Source organism: Euprymna scolopes, chromosome 31 (genome assembly GCF_053919585.1).
Source record: "Euprymna scolopes isolate OS-2025 chromosome 31, ASM5391958v1, whole genome shotgun sequence".
Classification (NCBI taxonomy): domain Eukaryota; kingdom Metazoa; phylum Mollusca; class Cephalopoda; order Sepiida; family Sepiolidae; genus Euprymna; species Euprymna scolopes.
In genome coordinates this window covers 2,268,360-2,289,462 of record NC_136512.1, presented here as the reverse complement: position 1 = coordinate 2,289,462, position 21,103 = coordinate 2,268,360, and the positions used below count along the sequence as shown (strand labels likewise).

The 21,103-nt window shown below is 32.4% G+C and overlaps 1 protein-coding gene across 2 annotated transcripts in view; it reads right to left on the bottom strand.

Moving 5' to 3' along the window:
* The window catches only part of LOC145255587 (TELO2-interacting protein 1 homolog), a 90,675-nt gene extending 69,929 nt beyond the window's left edge, over positions 1-20,746 (bottom strand). Inside the window, exons 1-5 of one of the 2 annotated variants that reach the window (XM_080114065.1) lie at positions 20,539-20,746; positions 15,122-15,319; positions 6,755-6,894; positions 2,847-2,922; positions 328-479 (exon numbers count right to left, since the gene is read on the bottom strand). In XM_080114065.1, the coding sequence (XP_079970191.1) occupies positions 328-479; positions 2,847-2,922; positions 6,755-6,894; positions 15,122-15,319; positions 20,539-20,558 (586 nt within the window). In that variant the 5' untranslated portion in view covers positions 20,559-20,746. Of the gene's footprint in view, positions 1-327; positions 480-2,846; positions 2,923-5,511; positions 5,548-6,754; positions 6,895-15,121; positions 15,320-20,538 lie in introns of those variants that run through there. The other variant, XM_080114066.1, reaches the window with a different exon arrangement.
* Between the last annotated feature and the right edge of the window lie 357 nt (positions 20,747-21,103).

Genomic DNA, 21,103 nt, shown 5'->3' with positions numbered 1-21,103 from the left:
TGCAGATGAATGCAATTCCATGACCCATATATAACAAAGTTGTATTTTCTTTTTAAATGAATAGAAAAAGGTTTTTAACATGAATATCAATGCACAAAAGAAACTCAAGTATACATTTTATCGATTTAATTTTGTCTCGTCAAAAAGCAGGAGCAGATAACTCTTGATTAAAAAAATGTTTTTTTAATAATTTTAGGAAGTTATTGCCCTTTAAATGTAAACTATTTAAAAGTATTATTAGGTGGTATGTATCCAACCTTAGTTGGATAATTCGATTGGGATAAAGGTAAACTTTTTAATTTTGAAAAAAAAACAAAAAAAACTTACCATTTTCTGAAAGACTCAAAGCAACAAGGCATTCCATGGCCAAATTGCGTAAATTCCTGAGTTTTTCCTCTTGAATTAAACACAGCAAAAGTGATACGGTGTGACCCAAGATTGCAATATTCTTTACCGTGTACAATTGGTTGAGGACAAGACTGGAAATAAAAGGGGAGCAAAAATAGTAATTTTAGTATTAACAAAAGGAAACAAAGGGAGAGTTTGAATTACCTACTAGACATCGTCCTCGAGTAGCTTTTGACTCTCTGTGTAACGTAGCCGTTACACTTTATTTTAGTAATTCCTAAAAAAACTGGAAAGAATTAAATAAAATCCGGGTCGGCATTTTTTTTCTTTTTGAAAAAGTTTTTTATTACCGTTGTTTTACCAAAATCAGGAGTCAATGAGCAGATGAAAGAGGCTGTGACAAGGGTCATTGACGTGCTCACACAAGAGGACTTCCAGGGGGCTTACCAGAAGTTGTCAGAATGGTACAAGTGCATTACAACCAGAGGAGATTACTTTGAAGGAGACTAGAGTTTCCTGTGTGTACCATCAATAAAAATATGAAAAAAGTCTGAAAACTTATCGAAATTGAAGGCACGTCATGAATTTTGCTTCGAACAACAATATTTGATATTTGCAATTCGATCATTTAAAAAAAAAATGATCGAATTGCAAATATCGAATATCATTTTTTTGATTATTTTTCTTTTACAAGAATGCAATTCGATCATTTTTCTTTTTTTGTTTTATTTTTGATTATTTTTTTTCCTTAAAGAATTGTTCTCCATTCTAGACAATTACTTCTTCTGACAAAGATACTTCTATCAGGATAAATATAGCATTGATGATACTTTGCCGAGGCATAAAACCCAATAATTACACAAACAAATAAAATTTAAAAAGAAAATTTCGCTTATAGTCATCTAACATACTTTCTAACTTCCGGTAGTGACAACGCAAATCAGTTCCTTCACTTTTTTTTTATCTCACGTCTATATGTGTATGCACTCATTTGGTTATATTTTTACGATTCTTCTTTTATTTTTTTTTTTAATAATCCTTAAAACGTTTTTGAGGTTTTATTTTGATTAAAAATTATTGAAATTAGTCGATTTGTTTAAAGAGTTATTGAAAATACTTTTTGCGTTCTTTTTATTTTACAAAAAAATTATTGAAAGTACTTTTAAAAATCTTTTTAAACTATTTTGGGAATATTATATATTGGATACGTTTTTTATGATGTTTGAAATTTTGTTTTGATTTCAATAATTTCATTTGTTATTTTGATTTCAATAATTTTATTTATATACATTCATAAATATTTTCATTATATAAATTCAAATAAAAAACTTATTTTTTAAATTAAAAAAAAAACAACCTATTTTTATAATTTCATAAATATTTCTTATAAAATTTCAAATAAAATAAAAACTTGAATTTTTTCAATTCGTTATTAAAAGTGCAAATAAAATCTAATTGTGTTATTTTTATATTTTTATAATTTTTATTGAATATATTTTTCAATAATGTCCTTTATATTTTATTTCAATAAATCGCTTCACAATAAAAATGCTGAAGCAAAATATAAGTGAAGGAACTGATTTGCCTTTCACCGCTTCCGGTAGCAGCTACACCAGAAGTTAGGAAGTATGTTAACTGACTATAACCAAAATTTCAATGCATCCCAGACAACAGCTAGTTTTTATTATTATAATACTGATATTGGAGCACAGGGTGGAGAAGGTGTTTGCATGATTGGAAAAGTTAGGAGTGGATGGAATAAATTCAGGGAACTTTAACAATTACTAACCCGCAGATCATTATGTTGAACAAGGGAAGAGTTCATCAGGCAAAGTGAAAATTAAACCTGGTCAGTGAATGTTGAGGATATGCGTTGCTTGGAGAGAAAGAATATAATTGATGTGTAATGTGAGTCATAAAGACAGGCTTAGTTCTGAAGAGCTCAGAGGAAGATTAAGTTTGGAGAGTATTGGAAGATGAGAGTCCTTGGATGATTAGATGTAGTGGGAGGTGACAGTAGCGAAGTGGTTAACGACATGAACTGACAACCTGGATGTTCCAAGTTCAAATCCAGTTTGTTCCACAAAAATCACTTTCACTTAAGAGGTTGGCAACCTTCATGTGGTTCCTCCCCTGTAAGTACCCAATGTCTTTCTAGAAAGAATTCTGACTAGAAAAATATCGGGGACACCAATACCAACAATAGAATCTTCAGATTCATATGATGATGATGATGATGATGATGGGTAGATGTCGAATACCTGAAATAGCAGATCCGGTTCACAAGGGAAGGCAGAGATAAATAAGGGATGAAAGTGATAAAAATAGACTTGAGAAAAAGAGGGAGAAATAAAGACTTGGTCAGAGATAGGTTAGAAGTCAATTCCTAGAAGCAGCCCAGTATGTACAAAAGATTTTTAACATGATGACGATAATGATAACTATGACAATGGACGAATGGATGGATATTTACAGATGTGTTTGATATTTAAACTTACCTGTAATCAGTATTCCGTATCAATGTATTTAAAACTTCAACCGCAGCCAGCTTCAATTCTTCATGCATGGATGATACTTCAATAAAAAAAGAAAAAGAAAATCATATTCTGAATGCAATTATCAATTTATCAGCATCAATTTCTTGCACAACCACCATTCCTATCACTGGCAAAAGTGCACTGGCAAAAGTGGTAACTATGTAGAAAAAATAAATTCTGGAGTACAAAATGTCACTTGTTTTAATGGTACCACTCCCGTTTTTGTTACTCTTCTTTTATTTATTTAAAAAAATAGGATGTATTACTTTTGGAACGCCCCCAATATATATATATATATATATATATATATATATATATATATATATATATATGAACAAATGATTAATAAAACATGTTAAAAAACATCTTTAAAAAGAGTTAAAAACATATTTAATTTTAAAAAGGAATCACAAGATAAGTGGATAGTCCTTAATCCGCAGAGTTTCGAAGAAATACTCTCCTTCTATATATATATATATATATATATAGTATTTTAAATTCGACCGTTTTGGATTTTACCATTCTTGCATTTTTTACCCTTCACCGTGAAATCTTTTTATCATCTTTCTTTTACCTCCTATTCCCCTTGCCTCACCCTTTTTTTTTAACCAAGTAAGATCTGTGACTTACTTGTGGTTTCATTAAATACTTTTATATGCAAAATCCGATCCTGCATTTTGCTAATTCCTGCCCTCTGATGAGAAGGAGAGTATTTCTTCGAAACTCCGCGGATGAAGGACTATCCACTTATCTTGTGCTTCCTTTTTTAAAATTAAATATGTTTTTAACTCTTTTTCAAGATGTCTTTTAACATGTTTTATTAATCATTTGTTCATATATATATATATATATATAATATATAAAATAAAAAACTAAAATAATTATCTTATCAAAGAGTAAATCTTTAACAAATCAAAACTTATCAATATAAGAAAAGCTCAGCATTATCAAAGGAAGCAAAAACTGAACTGAAAAAATGGAAGATGAGGAATAAAAGTTATAACTTTATTATATCATCAGAACAATAATGAAAAGTTAAGGGAAAAATTAAGAAAAACCTCTTTAGGCCATCACATTGTTTTATCTATTCATGTATTTCTGTATCCCCTATTTACCGTTTCTATTTCCTTCCCTTCTTTCTAAACTTTCTCTTCTATCTTCTCTATTTTTTTTCTCTCTCTTTTTTTATTATTGGCTCTTCTTTAATGACCCCAATGATTTCATAGTAGCCTACATATTTTTTTAATGTTACGTACATATATACTACCCTTCCAATTCACCCTTATATATTGTACCTACTTTTAATGAATATTTACCATTTTATCCTGTTATTCCACCTTCATTTCATTTTTTTATAATTGCATTTGGCATCATTCTGGCCTTTCTCCTCTTCTGATGAGAAGCATTTAGCTGGAAATGTCATGGCCTAAAAAGTTTTTCTTAGGCTTTCCCTTAATTTTTCCTTATTAATCTGATGATACAATAAACTTATTTCTCATCTTTCATTTAATATATATATATTAGATTTTGTGTAGCATGTAGGGTCTGGTAGCAGCCCCCCCCCAAAAAAAAAACAATGATTACTGCATCTAATTATATATATATATATAATATATATATATATATATATTATATTTTCACAAAATCAAGACAACAAAATATAAAATGAGAACATCATATGATGTATTTGCTTATGTGTTACAATTGTTTCGTAATCATTTGGATTATATATATATATATATATATAGTCTAGCTATACTGATGATGAGTAAACTCTGAAACATGCATGTATATAGATGACTTACTTTTATGCACGTAGTAATTATTAATTATTAAATAATAAATAATATTTTTAAAAAATAAAAAAAGTAAATACGTCCTAAAATGTGGGTGGAAAAAAATCTAAACAAAGGGCAAATAACTCCTTTCTTATAATAAAAAACGCTCAGGGAGCGAAGTAATAAGAAAGAAATTAATCGCTAATAAAAAATAAATAAAAATGCAACTATCTTACATTTATAAGCGATAAAAATCGTGCATAAAATTGGCAAGGACCTGGTGGTCCCGTGGTAAAACATCAAACTACTTATCGATCCTTGTCAATAAACGTCTAGCTATACTGATGAAAACTAAACTCTGAAACATGCATGTATATAGATGACTTACTTTTATGCACGTAATAATTATTAATAAATAATTAATATTTAAATATATATATATATATATATATATATATATATATATATATATATATATATATAAGCCTGACCAATCCTAGTGTGGATGAAACGTGGAATATTCTGTGTAGCTTAATTGCCATATATATTTTTATAACTTTATATATATATATATATATATATATATATATATATATATATATATATATATATATATATATATATTAGATTTTGTGTAGCATGTAGGGTCCGGTATATATATATATATATAGACTATAATAATTTCACAAAATCAAGACAACAAAATATAAAATAAAAACATCATATGGTGTATTTCCTTATGCGTTACAATTGTTTCGTAACCATTTGGATTATAAATATGTATATATATATGTATATATATATATATATATACATATATAATGTTAACTAACAAGATTTCTCTCTACCTCATATGCAAATGATGGCTTGGATAAAAAAGCTTGTTTATCAGAAATGGGGAAAATTTGGAGTTGTGAGGTTTGACAGCAATGTGTTGAATTTGTGTGAAACTTTAATGACAGTCGTAAAAGGGTGTCGCATTTGGAGTCGTGAGCTTTGACAGCAGTGTATTGAATTTAACCTTGGATATTTTTTAGTTGAAAGTACAGAATAGTTAACAATCCATTTGCAAAAGTACAGAATAGTTAACAATTGATTATTTAACCACACTCTGAACACAAAATCTTTATCAACATCAATTTCTTGACAAGGCAGCAAGATCGACTAAATCATGTCAGTAATATGCCTGCCTGTGGAACTCTGTTCCGCTGGCCTGCTTTCTAGTTGACTACAATATGGTCGTCTTCAAATCCAATGTAAACAATTCTTGATGAGCCGTCCCCTTAAATAATCAAATTAAACACAGTTTCAACCACTAAATATCACTACGCTGTTTTTCTGGTGACAACCATACATTAAAATAATCCTTATTCTCGAGTGGCTTTTAGGCCTTGATAATGACAATTCCCTTATAAAAAAAAAAAATGCACAGCATATCAGACGTTTCTCAGTTAACAGGGAAAGGGACATTTCAAAAATAGCTTATACACTGTTGGCTTTGAAGCTGAAGTAATTCACACGAGGAGTCTCAACTAAAATGACTTCCAAAGAAACCCGACCAGAGATTTGGAAGCCAATTTTCTAAAAGCCATGCAACGTTAAACCAATGATGATGATGATTTGTTGGCGTCTGATCAAAATCTAGGAGCAGGTAACTCATGCTTTCAAATGCTTTCTTGACAAGAATAAAGAAATGTATACAACTGTTTGGCAAAGCTTTTCTTTTGTCTGTTTCATTCTTTTATTTATTTCTTCATTTCTGGTTGTATATGTTTCTTTTTTTATTTTCTCTCCTGAAGAAGAGATAAAACTCTCGAAAATTAGGGACATCAATACCTATCATCTTGTACGACACATTATGTTGATAAATAAACATAATATAATTAAAAATTATTGAAAATTTCTTCTAATATTGTCATTATACTTTTATATACTAACTCGTGTCCACAGTGTTTCCTACAAACCGCATTGATATAGCCTTCAAACACAACTTCTTTCACACTACACACAATGCTTGAAGCAAACTACAACATCTTTCTCATTCAAAAGGTATACAATAGTAAGTTACATAAGCTGAAGCGATTTACTTACATTTGTTTGGGTTCTCAGTTGAGCTCAGCGTTAGCGTGTACGTAACAAATATATCCTGAAATGTTTCCCACTTGTTGACTGTAACAGAGGACAGGAGAATCGTCGTACATTTGCAGATTTCAATTATAAGATCTTCCGTCCTGTAGATGAAAAAAAAAAGAAAACAATAAGTATATTGAACTGGGCAATGCCAAAATTATCGCTGGTTGTGCACACACGCAGTGGATTCTTGACAAAATTCTAAAACAAAGGGACATTCTATTCGAGAATCAAAAACTGCAGAGAGAATGCGCAGACAATGCGAATCAACGTTCTTGATACTGACTGATATTTGAACGATCAACAATCGGAATGTTTTCTCTCAGTTTGAATTATCAAATGAAATTCCTGACCGAGAAATTGTCAACGCAAACAAATGCCAAACCAGGGCAAAAGACAAAACGGAGAGAGAGCCAACCTAAGTTGCCATCGCCATCACTTGATCCACTCACTCCTCTTTTTCTATATGCTGGGTTGTTGGTTCGAAATAAAACAAAGTTTTGTATAAACAACTTGTCAGCTTATTTTTGTAAAAGCAGGTTGACAAACTACATATATATCCACACACTTTTCGCTCTCAGGCTGAAGAATTATAGATGCAGACAAGCGCCAAAAAGTGCACGACAATGCAATAAATAAAATCATAGCAAACATATCTTATGCAAATTTTCTAATGCAAAAAAAAAAACATGTTCAGGGATGATCCTTGAACCTTTATTATTGTTATATATTGAAACCCTATGCCAGTAGGTAGCGATTATGTTAGCTAGTATGGTGGCAAACAGAAATGTACCTAGTGGCAGGTGTAGAATGCGTAATTGAAGAGGGATGGAATAAAAGATCAAATTCCCAAGATAAAGCGGGTGTCAAATGATACGAGGAGATGACATCATATGTTTGAGGAAAGAACAGAGAGTTTCGGCAGTTGTAGGAAGTTAAATGAACGGGACACAAAAATAACATAAATAGTCGAGATGAATGCTGCATCGAGATTGTCCATGCATTGTCATCTTTAAGACTAATAGCAAATAATTAATTAGTTATGTGGTCTCTCCCCTCAATGAGTAAATTCTCTCTCTAAATACTGGTGCTATTAGATCAGGCTGTCTGAAGATATTGGCTTCCTGAGACGAAATGCACCTAACATTGATGCTTTTTGTTTTTCTACTTCCTTTTGCGAAACTTGATTAGGCTGTCTGAAGATATTGGCTTCCTTTTGGCAAAACTTAATTAGGTTCTGCAAAAGCAAAATCGAAAATAACAACCTTTTCCCTCTTTTTCTTCTTCCCATTTCCCCTTTCTATCTCCCCCATTTTCTGACTGGTTTCTTAACTTAAAATGTACAAAACATTAATACTGTAACCCTTTTACCTGTCCCATTGCAAAACTCATTCATGTTCTGCAGGGCAGGAAATAAAAACGATAAAATCCACTATAAAACAACCAAACCAAAACACTACAAACTAGCGACTGAATATACAAAGAGCTTGAAGAATAAAAACCTTCTACAAAATAACTGGATGCAACATGAATACTATTTCCAAAATAACTGGATTTGACATTAAATAACCTGAAAAGGGTTGATATGCTGTAAAACAAAACAACCAAACCAAACTCTACAAATAAATATTTGAAGATGTGGGGAGCTTGAAGCATAAAAACTGTTTCCAAAATGGCTGGATCCGGCATTGGATGGCTCGAAAAGGGGTTGATACGCCATAAAACAAAACAACCAATCAATAAATAAAACTTTGAAAACTCACAGAGTCTCCATCGTTTTTTTCCTACATGAGAAGTTTTCTTTGTCTTGTTTAAACAGAAGATTGCAGGCCACTGGACACGACAACATATCAGAAAACGTGGCGACAATGAAAGAAGCGATGATGCAAGGAAAGACTTTCTTTTATTCGAGTCTTGCTCACTCACGAACAAACACGTGCAAACTTTTCATTCAATGTAAAAATGTAACATTACTCCTGATATTCATAAAAATAATGGACTGGTGCTGATGGCACACAAATCCAAGGCAATGGCAGAAACCTTAGAAAATGAGCTTCAGTCCATAGTGGAATGGGGCTGTAGAATAATCAAAAGAACTGTAGTAGTCAATAACACACAACAACAACAATAATAATAATAATAATAATAATAATAATAATAATAACAGCAACACTTACCAAGGGTCCAGCTTATGCACAAGACTGACACCAGATTGAGCTGGACTGAGGGCTTGTATTTATGTACAAGCATATCCAATCAGGTGATTCAGCCAATCATAATCCAAAGAATAGACTGGCCCATGTGTGCACAATGGAATCTCCCATTGTGCCATAAATAGTTCTCCTCTTTCATGAGAGGTAACTTTAGTCTTTGCCAAGTTATCCACAACTTGAACGCTGACCGAAAGTCCACTACACAATCCAATAGGGGCTATAAATCTAATTTATAAAACTCACTATGTCTGTCTGTCTGTCTCCATATTTTCAAACTCTATCTCTCCCGAAACTAAAAGTTGCAGAGTGGCGCAAGATTGGAAAGAGAGCTAGACAGCATGTACACCCGTATTCTACAAACAGTGCAAGATCATCCCATGAAGCAGCAACTTTATGGCAACCTACTTGCCATACTTATTACCTTTACGGAGCATTTACGATTTGATGGTCAGAAGAGAAGGTGTGTTAGCAGTTGAAATGAACCTTTTATAAATAAACTATTTGGATGCCCGGCGATACCCAGTGGTACAATACACTTAAACATGATATTTTAATTTATGCAGATTGCGTATGTATTATTATAGAATCAATCCTATATATTATGAGGAATAATCTGCAAATAAAATAAAGAAAAATGACTAGTGGGACCTGTGGAAATTTCACAAGGGACTCATTCAAATGTAATGTATTGATGTTGGCATTCTGTAGATGTTCAGTGTCAATGGAAACGCTCTGATATTATTGCAGCTTTTTTTTGTGAAAACTGCAAAAGTATTTATCTAAGCTAGCATGGACACCCGGTAAAACCCGGTCGTAAAATATGCTTTTAATTCTTGCAGATTTCGTATATATCATTATAGAGTTAATGTTCTATCAATTTTTATATGTTATAAAGTTGCGATTTCAAAAATAAAAAAAAATCTCCACACTAATGTAATGTACTTGCACTAACCCTTATCCCTGAGTGGCTTCCGGGCCTTAATAAGTGGTGATCACTGTGTAAAAAAAAAAATATATATATATATATATCCTTATGACTTGGGTGAATTAGCTTGAATCGAAATCGAAATAAAAACTTATAAAAATATATATATATATATATATATATATAACTTGACTTATGAAGAATTCTTGGTAAAATTATTTATGGCAAGAAATAGAAGAACATAAAAATTAAACGACCCGGATGTAAGCATGAAACACAAAAGAACACACACGCTATCGTATTTTTATATATAGATTAAATGTCACTCATCAAATTCCGTACGTGTTTGTTTACAATATCACGTCAGCTGATATTTGGGCTTGACAATGAATGCCCTGGAAAGGTCACTTCTGATTAATTTTTAGTTTTAAAATATGCAAATGAAGAAATGATTTGCAACGATTTTAAATGGTACCTTTTCTCTTATTGTAAATTGAACTCATTAATAAAAAAAAAAAAAAATTAAGTAAAATAGTGAGGTACATCTGGGCTTGAACAGACGATCATTTGATCTGAAGTTGAATGTTCTACCATTGAGCTATATCTCCAGATATCGATAATTCTGTCTTTGCTTTTAAGAAGAAATGATTTGCTGAGATTTTATTATCTCCATTGGTTGGTGTAATGTAAAATATTCTCCTGTAAAAATTATTCTTTTTTATCTATAAAAAAAGAAAGACGATTTTTAGGATCAAATGTTTTTGATTTTCGATACTTATATGATGAATTTCTGTACAAAACATATCTAAGAACACTGCCAGACGTATAAATTACTTTTGTGTGAAATTTGCAAAAGATAGGCTCAACCGTTTCGGAACCTGTGAGGAAAGAACTCACACACACACACACACACACACACACACAAAGTGACTTTTATATAAAAGAAGAGATTTGCACTTTCATGGCATTTCTCTACATTTTCTTTGGGGGTTTTACCGAATATTTAAGCTGGTTAAATCTAATAATTATTATTTCCATCATGATTAATTTTCATTAACTACAAGATGACATTTTGTGAGGATTTTTTGGCGCTTGTCAAGATAAAGTCGACAGGTGGATTCTTTAAATATATCGTTTTAAGCCAAACCAACATTACGTATTTAATTGTCATGTCGAAAATAGTAATATATTCAAAAATTATGAAAATTCATCAAGTAGAAGAGCTATTATGTTTTTAGTAAAAAAAAAAAAAAAACTATTACTATAGCCTACAAATGTTGAAAGCCATTAAAGTGGCAAAAAGAGAGATAAGTATGTCCCCTATATTCGGCAATTTTCAAGATGTTCACATCAAGAAAAAATGCAATTTTCTGTAAAATTTTCTACTCAAATTTTTGTAAGTTTTGGATATATTACTATTTTCGTCATGACAAGTAAGTACTGTTGTTTTTGCTTAAAAGCACATATTTTCAAAAATTAGTCAGTCGTCTATCTTCACAAGCACTTAATTAAAAACACCATTTTTATATATATATACATTGTTATATCTGGTAAATGAATAGCACAAAACCTTTGAACGATCATCATTTCGTAGCTAATCACGTTACCAAAATAAATTTGCTGTCATTCTTTATGTTTTGCAAAGATTTGTGTAGCCACATAAAAAGATATAATGAATATAAAATTTTCATTTGGGATTTTAGAAAACAAGTTTAAAAGAAAATTGGTTCGGGTCTAGATGTTGTGTTGTGGACTACATGACAGGAACAAGACATATAACAGAGGATGATATGGCGTATACGGCGACAATGATGATGATAGCAAATTAAAAATTTTTTATTTTTATTTTCACCCCAACTTTGATGTAGGGGGCTACTATCAGGGACATAAGCTACAGGAGTAGTATGTAGGGAGTTGGGCAGCAAGATGTCTGTTCATGTTACACTTGAACTTCTACATGTCAGTACAGTTGGGGAAGGGAATTCCAAAGTCTAGTGGTTTTGAGGAAGAAACTATTGGAGTAAAAAGCTCTCTTACATCTAGGGATCTTCACTGTGAAGGGGTGGGATTTTGCTGCTTGTCGGGTTTGTCGGGGGTATTTATGTCGAGGGGGTACAAGTGCTTGCAATTCGTCAGCGCATTCACCGTTAAAGTACTTGTAGAACAGGCAGAGGGATGCAACATTTCGTCGATGGGACAGAGGCTGAAGCTTTTTTTTTTTACATGAAGATCACCACTTATCAAGGCCTGGAAGCCACTCGGGGATCAGGGTTATTGCGTGTACAGTAATCAATGGGATAATATCGTAATAATCGCTAGTAATGCAGATTTGATAAAGTGTCTTACTTAAGGGGGCGGTTTGTCAGGAATTTGTTTATGTTGGACTTGAAGACATCCAAGTTGTAGTCGGGTGGGAAACAGGCAAACGGAAGAGAGTTCCACAGTCAGGAGCGAGAGACTAGTAGCAGATACTTGTTGAGAGTTCATACTTATAAAGATGTGAAATGGACGGAATTCTTTATTGATGATGGGGGACTGACAACACTTTAAAGTTCATTTACAAAGACGATAAACAAAACACAAGTTCTCTCCAATTCTCTCTCCTCTGATCTTGAGCATGTAGTACAATGGGGAAAGGAGTGGCTGGTTACTTTTAATGCATCTAAAACCAAGCTTCTCTCTTTACATCATCAACATTCTGATCCACATCTGGCATCAATTGAAATGAATGGCTCTCGTCTTCAGGAGGCCTCAAGTTTTGACAAGCTTCTGGGCTTGACCATTACTCCTGATCTTAAATGGAACACGTACATAAAATCTGTTGCCAAGGCCGCTGGAAAAATGGTGGGATCTTTCTATCGATCCGGTAGATATCTCACTGCTGATGCTATTCTCTATCTATATAAGAGCCAGGTACGTCCAAGGATGGAATACTGTTGCCACATCTGGGCAGGAGCTGCTAGAAAGGACTTGGCCTGCCTTGATAGAGTTCAAAATAGACTTTGTAGCCTCGTAGGAGATGTCCTTTTCTCTTCCTTGCAACCTCTATCTCACAGAAGAGATGTTGCGAGTTTGTCTCTAATGTATCGTTATTTTCATGGAAAGTGTTCGACTGAGCTTCAATCTATGGTCCCCCCTCGCCAAACTTTCACAAGAAACACTCGTCTAGCTGTAAACACTATCAATAATTCCCCCCACTCTTTATCTGTGCCTAAACCTAAACGTAGATTCCATGAACAAAGCTTTTTTATTAGAACTGCACGCCTGTGGAATTGTCTTCCGTTTTCCTGCTTTCCGGCTGACTACAATATGGTTGTCTTCAAGTCTAACGTAAATAAGTTCTTGATGAACCGTTCCATATAAGTTATCAAATTTAACAAATTTTCATTACTAATGATTATTATATTGTCCAATTTCTACTGTACACTCTTTAACCCTTATCCTTGAGTGGCCTCTTGGCCTTGATAATGTGTTGATACCTATGAAAAAAAAAAAAGAAAAAGTCCAATGTGAACAAGTTCTAATTGAATCGTCCCCCTAAGTAATCCAAGTTACAAAATTCCCACTGTTTACTATGCTAAAATCACAATGACTAATGTATACCTATTAACCCTTATCCTCGAGTGGCCTCTGGGCCTTGATAAGTGGTGACACCCATGTAAAAAAAAAAAACAAAAAAAAAACACATTATCTTTCGGTTGATGACAAATGAAGACCAAGAATTCCTTATAACATGAGGACATTTATTCCAGCTGGTTATGATGATGATGATCATATATTTGATGCTTTACAGAATTACATTATTTTGCCTCCCTTTCTGGTTTGCTTCCGAAAGGGGCTTCAGCTAACTCAACTCTCCCGATTCTCTGTCAACTCTGAACTCTTCTCCTCCCCTCTCTGACTGACTCTAACAAAGCTTCTTTCTTAGAAGTGCACACCTGTGGACCTCTCTTCTGTTTGCCTGTTTCCCACCTGACTGCAACTTGGATGTCTTCAAGTCCAACATAAACAAATTCCTAATGAATCGCCGCCTTAAGTAAGACACTTTATCAAATCTCCAATACTAATGATTACTACGATATTATCCCATTGATTACTGTACATGCAATAACCCTTATTCCCGAGTGGCTTCTGGGTCTTGATAAGTGGTGACTACATGTAAAAAAAAAACAAAACTGAACTGAATATATTCTAAACTATCTTTCTTTGTGACGTCGTAAGAACGTGCTCAGACATGTGAAAGTCTCCTCACGTGGATTTACATGTCTTTAACACGCTATTGGCAACACAAAGAAAATTCCTTAATTTACATTGTCTGATTTTACTTGCTCTGACCCAATTAGTTGTATCGTTATGTCTAACACAATGGACAATGCTCTACATACCTATCATCGTATTGAAATTGCAATATGTATTCTTTTTAACTTTTGATTACTGGGTTCGATTCTAACCTTTTCCTTTAAATATTATTTTCAATCCTATTTATTTTGTTTCTCTAATTACCAGGATCTGCCTCCTTCAATATACAACATAGAATTCCTCCATATTTAAAAAAAAAAAAAAAAAAAAAGAAGAAAATCATTTTAAAACAATTAATGGAAATTCATAGGCATTAGAACATAAGTATTGCAAGTTTGAATTATTGTTGAGTTCCCTCCTTTTGTTTTTTTTAGATTGTTTTCAAAATGGCTGACAAGACAGCTGTTCTTTGGTTACTCATAAAATTTGACTTTCTTATCTAAAAATAAAACTATCTCTTTGGTCAGCCTCCTTGCCTGAACCAATGTGACTTTCTCTCTCTAAATTTCTGTCTTTTCATCAGCTGCCTCAGATCTTCAGGATCACAGTTGGCGTCATGTGTGGGATGTACGTGGATCTATGCTCGTGCGCCTGTGCAGTGGAGTCTATAACAATATATTTCTCACCAGATCTTGCTTGCTCCTCTAGCAGTGACCGGCAAATCGTAGACGTCGCTCTCTGATGGTAATAGGTATGGCAGGTAGGTTGCCATAAAGTTGCTGCTTCGTGAGATGATCTTGCCAAGATATATTTAACACTACTAAATAATAAAACTACTTGATCATTTGTGTGATTTTTGGAATATGATATTTTCTTTTTGTCATGGGAAGATTTTTTTGGACAAGAACAGAAAATTTATTTTTTAGTTATGATTAGAAAAAAAAATCTTACATGTTTGTCGACTTTTGCTTCATCAGTAATCGGAGAGGAAACAAGATGTATTCATGCAGTTCCCTCACAATGATTTTGTCCGTATCCCTTAAAACATCTTTAAGGGAATTTAAAACTTGGATACTTGGGGCTTTTACCAACTGGACGCATAATGGTTGGAGCCGATTAAAAGCTTCGGATCGCCTCATCTTCTCCTCCCTAAAACACAAGAGGAAATATCTCATTATTTATTTTTTTTTTTTTAATTACTTTTAAAAAAGAATTTCTTAGAATTATTTTTGTAAAGTGAATATATTCATAAAGTCTTGAGTGAAGAACCATTCTTGTTCAAATGATCCCAAAAAAATGTCAAAAAAAAAACAAAAACTAAAAAAAAATGTAAAAAAAAAACTTGTCAAAAAAATATAAAAAAAAAATTTTTTTTTTAAAATGTCAAAAAAATGTCAAAATAAAATGTCAAATTTTTTTTTTTTTAAATGTCCAAAAAATGTCAAAAAAATATCAAAAAAAAATTTTTTTTTTAAAATATCAAAAAAATGTCAAAAAAAATTATTTTTTTTTAAATGTCCAAAAAATGTCAAAAAAATCTCAAAAAAAATTTTTTTTTTAAAATATCAAAAAAATGTCAAAATAAAATGTCAAAAAACCCCTCAAAAACAATGTCAAAAGAAATAATAATCTCAAAACTATATCATTTACTCAACTACTGTCAGCTAGCTTTACAAAGTAATTTTGTGGATTAAGGGTTGAATCAAATTTGATGGTTATAGTCAGCTAACGTACTTCCTAACTTCCGTTGTAGCTGCTACCAGAAGTATTGACAAAGTTATTTTCCTTTTATTCTTCTTCACTATTTCTATTGTGAAACGATTTATTGAAATAAAACCGAAGAAAAGGACATTGCTGAAAATTACACAATAAAAATTAACAAAAATATACAAATAAAAATAATACAGTTAGTCTGTATTTGCACTTTTAATTATAAAATTTTAAAAAGTTTTTATTTTATTTGAAATTTTATAAGAAATGTTTATGAAATTATAAAAATACATTTTTTTTGTAAATTTTAAAAATAAATGTTTTGTATTTGAATTTATATAGTTTATGAAAGTATATAAATAAAAGTATTGAAATCAAAATAAAATTTCAAACATTATAAAAAAAATGTATCGAATACATAATATTCCCAAAATATTTCCAAAAGATTTTAAAAAGTTTTTTCAATAATACTTAAAAAAACAAAACAAAACAAAGCAAAAACTAATTTCAGTGATTATTAATTAAAATAAAACCGAAAAACCTTTTCGATGATTAAATAAAAAAAAAAATAATCGGAAAAACGCAATAAAAAGGAGTACATGTACAGGGGAAAAAAGTGAAGAAACTGAATTTTTTTTTTTTTAATTACATTTTCACACCAAACAAGGCACGTTGCCACTTTGGTGTAGGGGGCTACTATCAGGGACATAAGCTACAGGGGTACTATGTAGGGAGTTTAGCAGCAAGATGTCTGTTCACATTACACTTGAACTTCTGCATGTTAGTACAGTTGGGGAAGCAGGAAACCGGAAGAGAATTTCAAAGTTCTGTAGTTCTGGGGAAGAAGCTATTAGAGTAAAAGGCTTTCTTACATCTTGAGATCTCAACTGTATAGGGGTGGGACTTTGCTGCTTGTCGGGTTTGTCGGGGGGTAAAAGGGCATGTAGTTCATCAGAGCATCCACCATTAAAATACTTGTAAAACAGGCAGAGGGATGCAACATTTCGTCGGTGGGACAGGGGTTGAAGTTTAGATGACAGTTCGGGACCTATTAGGTTGGTGACTCTCTTTTGGACCCTGTCCAGGAGCAAGAGACTAGTAGCAGATGCACCAGCCCAACTGTGACAGCAGTACTCCATACATGGGCGAATGGTGGCTTTGTAGAGGTACAGGATACTTTCAGGCGTAAGTAACTTTCTAACACGATAGAGAGAGCCCACTTTCTTTGCAGTAGCCTTAGCAATAATCTCAATGTATCTATTCTAACTCATGTTCCTGTGAACGTTAAGCTAAAAAGCTTGAACGAAGTGCTCTCAGGTAAAGTATCTCTAGCCATTGCTATTGGTGGTTGGTAAGGTTTCATGTAATTATTAAAAGAAATGTGCTTTGTCTTGGCAGCGTTGAACGTTACCATCCAATTTTTGACCCCATTCCACTACAGAGTGAAGGTCTTCCTCAAGGGTTTTGGTCATTACCTTAGATATGTGCTCATTAGTTTTCCCCACGTGCCTACTATAGAGTGTGGTATCGTCAGCAAATATACCCATCTCAGAGACAATTTTATCAAATAAGTCATTTATGAATATCAGAAATAACAAAGGTCCAAGAATCGATCCCTATGGCATACCCGCATTTATATCTAGGCCAGAAGTTAGGAAGTATAGGAAGTATCTTAGCTGACAATAACCAAATTGATAAAGTTAGATTCCATCGTGATAACGTGTGTTGTAGCACTGCAATCTGCAAGGAAATTTGTTGAAGTATCAAAATTACATGCAAAAAAAAAAAAAAAAAATCTTTCCCAGGAAAATTCTCATTTTCAACAAAGTCTCCTTTCAAATTTTTATTTATTTATTTTTATCACATTTTTACTCTAAACAAGACACAGTGCCATTTTGATCTAGGGAGCTACTATCTGGGTCATAATTTGGAGAGGAAGGGTACTATGTAGGGAGTTGAGCAGCAAGATTTCTGTTTAGATTATACTTGAACTTCTGCATCTCAGTACAGTCAGGGAAGCAGGAATCCGAAAAGGAATTCCAAAGTCTAGCAGTTCTAGGGAAGAAATTATTAGAATAGAAGGCTTTCTGGCATCTGGGGATTTCTACTGTGTAAGGATGAGGGCTGACGTACACAAGTGAGGCCCCTCTAGCAAAATACACATCCGATATTGTACGCATTACATTTAGGAGAGCGCTTATTATTTTGTGTGTGGCCTTGTTTGTTTTTGTTTCTTGAACTTTGCGCTGTTCATATTATTTTGTTAGTTTTTGTTTTTTGTTTGTTTTTTAGGGTTTTTTTTGTGCTGTTTGGATTATTTTATGTTTTTTTTTTGTTTTTTATTTTTGCATGGATCTTTTTTGGGGGTCAGAGATTATAGTTATAGGTTTATTATTATTATTATTATTATTAACAGGAAAATCGGTGCAAGTCTAGATTAGCGATAAACAAAAATATCCTCTGTGATTTTCCTTATATCGAAAAACATCACAGCAGCAGCACAGCACCCTCTCATCTCAATGTTAAAAATGGCTTTCTAAATAATAATGCCATTATTTCAACACGGAAAAATTTCAATTCCAGTTGCGATTTTTTTTAGCTGGAATTGACAAACTTAGCTTTCTTCTCTTTTTTTTTTTTAATGTTTTGATTAAATAAAAAAATATCGCGTCCTAAATTATGAGATGAAAAAAAAAAAAATGTACGAATCTTTTAGTAAACGAGATTTGTCTCCCCCTGCACACTGACACACTGTAAAACAGCGTCAGTTATATTTTGATACATATTTTATACAATAAATGGTAATCTCCAAAAAATACCGTTAGGGCTTACAACATGGCCGCCAGAAGAGTCACGTGATCCGGTTGATCCAAAACATGAATCGCCGTATTACGAAACCGGAAAACCCAAATTTAAAGCAAACTTTGACAAAAAAGCATAATAATTAAGTACAAAAACTTGTTTGTTCTGAATAAAATACTTTTTATAAATACTGTTTTAACTAAAAACAACCTAAGATTGTTTCTCAAAGTTTGCCTATTTTTATAACAACATTATATCAACAAAAAATTAAATACAAACAAATTGTGATTGTTTGTCAAAGTTTGCCTTCAAGGCTGCGTTTTCCATTTACACGATTCATGTTTTGGATCAACCGGATCACGTGACTCTTCTGGCGGCCATGTTGTAAGCCCTAACGGTATTTTTGGAGATTACCCAATAAATGTTTCGATTTTCATATATTTTTGTGTAATTTGGGTTTGTATTACTGTACACATAGATTCGAAAAAGTTGTCAAAAAAAACAAATATATAACAAATAAATGTTATCAAAGGCAAGATAAGTTACTTTTCTACCTAACTGGATATATTTTTCGTGTTTTTATTCAATGTAGCATGTTTATTCAGCTCGAAAAACATACAGTGTTTACCGATATGTATTGGAAGATTCAAAATGGCGCTCGACTTTCTCTTTAAAACGGTAAGTTTGGGAAAAGGTGTTATAAATAATAAACTAGACAAAATACTATTAAAAAAACACCGAATATATGTCAACAACCTATGTCACGGTAACATATATTGAGCAAGTTTCTAACAGTATTTTGTCTAGTTTTATATTTATAGCACCTTTTCCCAAACTTACCGTGTTAAAGAGAGAGTCGGGTGCCATTTTGAATTTTCCAATACATCGGTAAACACAGTATGTTTTTCGAGCTGAATAAACATATTACATTAAATAAAAACACCGAAAACGTATCCAGTTAGGTAGAAAAGTAACTTATCTTGCCTTTGATAACATTTATTTGTTATATATTTGTTTTTTGACAACTTTTTCGAATCTATGTGTACAGTAATACAAACCCGACCGCAGTTCTCTTTCTAAGAACGGGGGCCCATAACTCGTCTCTGTTGCTAATGTCACTGTCCTGCAGAAGTGCCTTTTTTCGTGCTAAAAACACAATAACAGTTGTTCTACTCAATGAATATGCGTAATTTTTGGATATATTACTATTTTCGACACGACAATTAAGTACGTAATATTGTTTTCGCTGAAAAGGATATATTTTAAAAAATCGATTTATCGACTATAGCACCGGATTATCTTCACGATCACTACTTCCGCTTCACTTCTGAGTGCTCCTGCTCCTCTACATGTTAAAAATGTCTTTTCTGATAACATTATTATTTAGAAAACAAAAAAAAAAACAAAAAAAAAAACATTTTTTAACATGGAGGGAAGGAAGGACTCCTTTAACTATTATATACTTTTACATAACAATTTAATAAACAAAAAATAGCGTAAAAAATTATTTAAAAACGAAGGAGCACCCGGAAGTGAACTGAAAACATTAATCGTAAAGATAATTTAATAAGTGTTTAATACCGATAACAATGAAACATTAAGACACCAACAATAAATTCAGGGTATTTTTTTTTACGCGAGTAATCGGCGTATATAAACACTTCCACCCTTCTCCCATGTTAAGAACGGCTTTCGGAATAAACATCAATGACCTCAAAAGCCGTTCTTAGTATGGGGAGGTTGGTGGTCTATATTTCCGAAAGTCGTTCCTAACATGGGGGATTGAGGTGTTTATACTACGCTGGGTACTCGCGTAAAAAATACCAAATTCAGTTGAAAATAAACAAAATACATACAGTGTGAGGTTGTCGTCCATTTTGAAATTTTTGTGTCAATAGGAATTCAAGGGAGATAATTCGAAAAACGGTGCCAGTGAAAAAAGTGAATGGCAGAAAAAAAAGGACCCTTTAGAAATACAATTTAAAAAATAGCACGGATCAGTAAGTACACTAGCACCTTTTTTTTTTTTTTTAAATGAAAAATCTCTTTGCCTGTTTCACTCCCTTAGTTTAAATAACAAAGGTAATGTCGGTGCTTATTCAGATTGGCACTTGTGGCGGCATTTAAAAGTAAAGAAAATACAGAAAAGTCTGTGTGACGTACCAGTCAGGGGATGAAGATAAAATCTTCCAAAAGTCACGTAATTTGATCAAGTGTTTTTTTTTTTTTTTATTATTATTCAAGAAAATCAAATTTCACTCTGTGTTCATGAAAAAAACAAAAACAAAACAACTACCAGTGATGGTAAAATCAAGGGGAGACAACCGACTTTCGTTTCATTTTTTTTTTTTTTTTTTTTTGTCTTTTGATCATGTCGGAAATACAACCGAAACGTAAAATTTAAAACCAAACAATAATTTA